The sequence below is a fragment of the Castor canadensis genome, chromosome 1 (assembly GCF_047511655.1).
Source record: "Castor canadensis chromosome 1, mCasCan1.hap1v2, whole genome shotgun sequence".
In the NCBI taxonomy this organism is placed as follows: Eukaryota; Metazoa; Chordata; class Mammalia; order Rodentia; family Castoridae; genus Castor; species Castor canadensis.
In genome coordinates, this window is record NC_133386.1 from 140,482,433 (window position 1) to 140,488,570 (window position 6,138).

Sequence of the window (6,138 nt, forward strand, 5' to 3'; positions counted from 1 at the left end):
ATGAAGCCACTGATTGTATTTCTCATCTCTCAGACTCCATTTCCTCATATGTAGAGAGGAGATGATGTCACTCAAAGGCTTTGAAGGAGGAAGACTTCATAAGATACGGGCTGTGACATCCTAGGCTAGTGTCTGGTTACCATTACATTTTAGTAAGTGCCTACTATGTGCAAAACAGCTTTTTCGATGTTCACAACCACTCTGTGAGGTCAGTGTTGTTCTTTAATTATGTGAAAAGGACATAGCTCTTTAGTGAACTCCTTTGTCTTCTCACAGTATTGGAGCAGTAAGAGGAGGATGCAGTCTCCTTTGTATCAGACACTGCTCATTCTTGGGTCTTGGGTGCAGCTGGGTTAGGGACTGTAGCTTCATCACTGCCTCTAGAGAATGAAACACAATATGTGTGAAAAGACAGAAAAAACTGTGAGTAACGGGAAGTAGGTTGTGCGGCTGGATTGGTTTGGAGACTGTTCTTCTTAAGGGGTAAACTTGCTTCGGTCTCAAACTTCTGCATCTTCATTAAAGGGAAATAGAGTTAGAGCGAGTCGACAGAAAAACTGGCTTTAAATTATCCTGTGGGCAAAGGATTTGATAGATGCTCTTTCTTTATGTGATGCCAGTAAGAGAATAGCCTTTGTGTTTAGGCCAACTAGGATTTAAATCCTGGCTCTACCACGTAGCTTCATGACCTTGGGAAAACCACTTAACCCCTCTCAGCCCCAATTTCCTTACCCCAAAATGGAAAAATATCCCATAGGACTAGGGAACTAAGTAAGGTAATATGAAAAAGTCATGTGCAAGGGACAAACATTTACTTTTTGATTCTTACTATTATTTGATAAACTTAGGACCCGGAAGAAGTATCAGAAAGCAAGAAGCATGGCAAAAAGGAAAAACAATGGGGCAGATAGGGGTGGCTTTAACTCTACCACAGTGAGTATGGTCCTTAGGAACCATAGAGAAAAGAGATATGTACATTGCCAGGTTTCTGAAAAGACAGCTGTCTGCCTTTTCTTCAGTTGGGACTGTGGACATGTGGTTGTCACTTTGGCCTACTATGGACAAAAGGTTGGTACAAGCTTATATGACACTGTGGTGGGCACTATGCTAAGTGTACGATTATAAGAAGACAATCTTTGCTCTAAGACACAAGGTGTTTCTTTCTGCACCCCACCTGAGTAGCCTTTCCTGGCTTCTGTGAGTGCACCATCACACTCAGTACTTCCTTCCACTGTTGTCATGTCCATTATCTGATTTCCCACCAGAGTCATTAATGCAGTTTCTGGCTTATGACCAGGGCCACGCTCTATGAAAACACAGGCTGAAAACCCTAGCTGCTGGAGGAGTTGGGTCCTGTATGGCCCATTCATGTGCATCAGCAAATGCGTATGGCGCCCCCTGCAGTTACACAGTGTGGTCCTGACTTGATAGTTGCTTAGACTTATGTATAAAGATTACTGTGTGGCATGATGTGTATGACAGAGACATGTGCAGAGCAACACAGGCGTGAATTCAGCCTGGAAGGTTCAGACAAGTAAAATGACTCCCTCTGTGAACCCTCCTTCAGTCAATTGTATCCCTTTAGTTCACTAAAGAGATGTTTCAGGGAATGATAGAATTTTGATCTTGTTCCAGGGCCTATTTTTCTGGGTTTCCATTAAGTGGGAATGCCCCCAAAGAGCCCTACACTTTCTCTAAATGAGGAAGTGAGCTACAATTTGAAGTGTACTCTGCATTAGATACTGTGTGAGGCATCTGACTATTTCATATACAAAGATTTTACAGATAGGAAAACAGACTCAGGAAATTGAAGTCTATAAAGGTAACAGAACATTCATAAGATTTGGGGCCAGAAAATGGCTTATTCACTTAACATAAATTGCACAGTGGTTATTTAGAATATTAAAAAAACTCATACAAAATAATATGAAAAATGCAGGCAACTCAATAGAAAATGAGTAGAAGACTTAAAGAGAATTTCACAAAGAAAATTTTCAAATAGCAACAAAACACATGAAAAGGTACTCACTTTATTAGTAATAGCGGAAATGTGCCTTAAGATTATAAGGCAATACCACTATGCACCCAGAATAGCTATAATTAAAGAGGCTAACAGCACAAAGTATTCATAGGGATGTGGAACAATTGAACTCTCTTACAGTGTTAGTGTGGGTATGCATTGGTACAATAATCTTTAAAAGCTGTTTGGAAGAATTTATTAGAGCTGAATACATGCATGAGCTATGATAGAACTCTTAGGAAGGCATATACACAACAGAAAAGCATGCATATGCTCACAAAAGACATATACTAGAGTGTTCTTGGCAGTATTATTTATACTAGTTCTAAGCCTGAAATTATTCAAATGTCTACCAATGACAGAATGGATAAATATGTTGTGGTATATTCTCTAATGGAAAAACTGTGCAGCAATGACAACAAATTACAGCTACATGCAACAATGTGGATGTATCATAGATGTAAAGTTGAGCATATAACACAAACAAGGACATACTATATGGTTATAATTAATCATATTTAATCATAATTATAATTAATTATATATACTGTATGATCATAAAGTTCAAAATTGGTACAATTAATCTGTGGTATTAGAAGTGAGGGTAGTGGTTATCATTAAGAAGATAAAGTGACTAGAAGGGATCATAGGGAGTTTTGTGGGAGTTTGACAGTCTTGTGTTTCTTTTTTCAAATTTAATTTTATTATTATATTATTATTGTACTGGGGGTACATTGTGACATTTGCAAAAGTTCTTACAATATATCTTAGTTAAATTCACCCCCTCTAAGCCAAGAGGCTCCCTCCTTCTTAGTATAGTTTCAACAGGTCTTGTTCCATTTTCATACATGAGTACATAATATTTCCGCCATATTTACTCTCCTTTACCCTCTCCTTATGTCTGCTCCCTCACACTGGTGCCAACCCCCAGACAGGACCTGTTTTAGCTTCCTGTCCTTTGTTTTTGAAAAAAGACATTTTTATTCATTTAAGATATCTATATAGGGAGTTTCATTATGACATTTCATGTATATATGTATTATATCTCAAGTTGGTCCATCCCCTCCATTTTTCTCCTTCATACCTTAGTCCCATTCTTAAATCTTCTGTTTCTTGATCTGGGTATTCATTAAATAGCTGTATTCACTTTGTTGAAATTCAACAAGCTTTATACTTAGTAGACTTTTCGATGTGTATGCTATATTGCACCCAGATGTTTTAAAATGATCAAATATGTTGAATTTGGTGAGTAGAAAGATGTTTTAAGAGTTTATAATACTTAAGAGAAAGGTGATTGTAAAAACCAGAGACAAAGATAGGATGGACAAGGCTTCTTCTGGATTCAGTATGAAGATTTTTCTTAGGCTTGATCCTACAGGTACAGGGAATGATTGGTGATCATTAAACAAAGTTAGGATGGGAACATCAACCTAAAAAATTGATCACCATTTGTTTTTATACATGTAATAATTTAAATGTTTTATGCTTGTCTTTTCATAAATTTTGAGAATAATTCTTACTTAAATTTGTTAGATGAATCTGAACCTAAAAAATGAAGAAAGTAGGATAGTTAAGTGGTTTTACCATCCAGGAAAATGACTATGATTCACTAAGATTAGCTTGAATGGATCTGAAAGGAGGGGATTGTTTAAAGATAGTTGACTTGGAGAGATGATACACAGTAAAAGGACATATAATTTTTTTCTAGGTATTTCCTGTATAATTAGAAAGAAAAGGAGGCATGAACCAACAGGTACTGAATGGTGAGCTTTGTGAAAAGAGGAGAGAAATTAAGAGTTTGTGGTTCTTCAGGATATTCAATCAAATGCAAACCTGTGGGATGCTTAGTAGACAAAGGGAGATACTGTCTGCTCTGAGAAGAGAAGTTAGAGAGAACATGTAGCTTGAAAGGGCTTTGTGAGTTTATGAGTAGAGACAAGCTCACACGCTACACTTCGGGCTCCTTCGTAGAACATTATTAATTCTGTGATTCTAGAAGCTCATGCTGCTTTGGCTGACTCTTCAGGTGATGCCGTGAAGGCCTATCAACCTCAGCCTTCTGCCCCCAACTAAGGAGAACTTCAAATAGTTGGCCCTGTTATAACAGCTTTTGAGGGCTGAAACAAAAAACCAGTAAGAAGACTGAAAAAAAGATATTAAAGAGGAAATTTTCTTTTAATTGAGTTCATGGGCACAGGCTATTTAAGCAGCCAATGAGGTATAGGTAGGCTTGGGAAAAAACATAATCAAAACTGAATACTTCGGTCAAACTGCCATTTTCTTTACTATGCTTAGCTTTGAAGAACTATTAACTACTTCCCTTAAGCCAGTTCATCTTCACTGGAGAGAACTTTGTCACCACTGAGCATTTAAAGAAGCTATTTTGATCAGTACATACTGTATACATGTATCATACTGTAAACATGTAATCATTATGTATTAATCAAAAAATTAAAAAAATGTTTAAAAGATTAGATGTTTGGCTCAAGTAACAACAAAACAAACATAAAAAAAAATGGAGGCTTTTTTAGGCCCAAGGGGAGGTAGCTGCTGAGTGGCTGAAGAAATAGCCATAAATAATAAGCACAGATCAACTCAGAATAGGTATTCCATCCTACTATATTCAAAGAGAAAGAAAATCAAGCAAACTGTGAAATAAAACTATATAGTCAGGAGCTCCATAGGAAAGTGGAGTTTTTTCATGGCCCACACCTAGTAGAGACTATAAATAATGACAAGTACCTTTTATTCCTAAGACAGACAATTTCCTCCTGGAATGACTATGTTCTCCTGCAACACCAGCACTTCTGGTCACTCTATCTTCCTCCTCACTGGCTTTCCAGGCCTGGAAGCCTCTCAGCATTGGGTTTCCATCCCCATCAACCTCGTCTGTGTGGTTTCTATCCTGGGTAACAGTATTATCCTCTTCCTGATCCGTACAGATCCAGCATTACATGAACCCACGTATATCTTCCTGTCCATGTTGGCAGCCTCTGATCTGGGCCTCTGTGCCTCCACTTTCCCCACCATGGTGCGGCTTTTCTGGCTGGGTGCTCGAGAGCTTCCCTTTGATCTCTGTGCAGCACAGATGTTTTTCATCCATGCCTTCACCTATGTGGAATCTGGGGTGCTGCTGGCCATGGCCTTTGATCGTTTTATTGCCATCCGTGACCCTCTGCACTATGCCACACTACTTCCCCACTCAGCAGTGGGCAAAGTGGGTGTTGCTGTTCTGGTAAGGGCTGTTCTGCTCAATCTCCCTGGACCCATCCTCCTGCGGCGTCTGCTCTTCCCCCAGATCAGTGCACTGTCTCATTGCTATTGCCTGCATTGTGACCTTGTGGGATTGGCCTGCTCGGACACCCAGACCAACAGCTTGATTGGCCTGGTCTCCATCCTCCTCTCCTTGGGCCTTGACTCCTCTCTCATCATGCTCTCATACGCCCTGATCTTACGGACTGTGATGAGCATTGCATCTTCTGGGGAACGGCTCAAGGCACTCAACACGTGTGTGTCACACCTCTGCATTGTTCTCATCTTTTATTTGCCCAAACTGGGACTGTCTGTGTTACATCGAGTGGAGAAGCACAGCTACCCTGCCCTAGCTGTACTCATGGCCAACCTGCACTTCTTGGTTCCACCCTTCATGAACCCCATTGTGTACTGTATCAAATCTAAGCAGATCCGTCAGAGCCTCCTAAAGCGCTTTCAGCAGAAGAGGGTTGATATTTCCTGGAATAGAAGGACCTGGTGGCACATGAAAAGAGTGTGCCACTTGTGGGTCTGAGAGTGTTTGAGGTGTAGTGGCGGAGAGTTAATTTTTGAACTCTGTTGCTATCAAGCCCTTTTATGGGCCCCTCTCAGCCTCTATAATTATTGGTTTTGGAGATTGAGTCTGTCAAAGTATTACTTTGATAATCTTCTCATCGTTCTATCTCATTGTAGCTGAACTATCTCAGACTCGTATATAATGTGACATCTTACTCAGGGGACTTAGCCACACTGATAGGATGTATGTTATCTATCTGTATAGGCACATCTCTCCTTTTCCCTACTAGATTTTTCTTTCTCACTTGATTTATAAAGTCTAAGGAAGAACTGTAGTAAACTATGTTCAC

At 39.6% G+C, this 6,138-nt stretch overlaps 1 protein-coding gene across 1 annotated transcript; it reads left to right on the top strand.

Moving 5' to 3' along the window:
* The first annotated feature begins 4,802 nt into the window (after positions 1–4,802).
* Positions 4,803–5,807, top strand: LOC109676963 (olfactory receptor 51G2-like). The gene has a single exon (XM_020153161.2). It carries the CDS (start codon positions 4,803–4,805, stop codon positions 5,805–5,807), a length of 1,005 nt encoding a protein of 334 aa, XP_020008750.2.
* Positions 5,808–6,138: the final 331 nt, after the last annotated feature.

What these genes read in the sequence shown, in the direction of transcription:
- LOC109676963 (XM_020153161.2), top strand. Translation starts at nt 4,803, where the DNA reads ATGTTCTCCTGCAACACCAGCACTTCTGGTCACTCTATCTTCCTCCTC.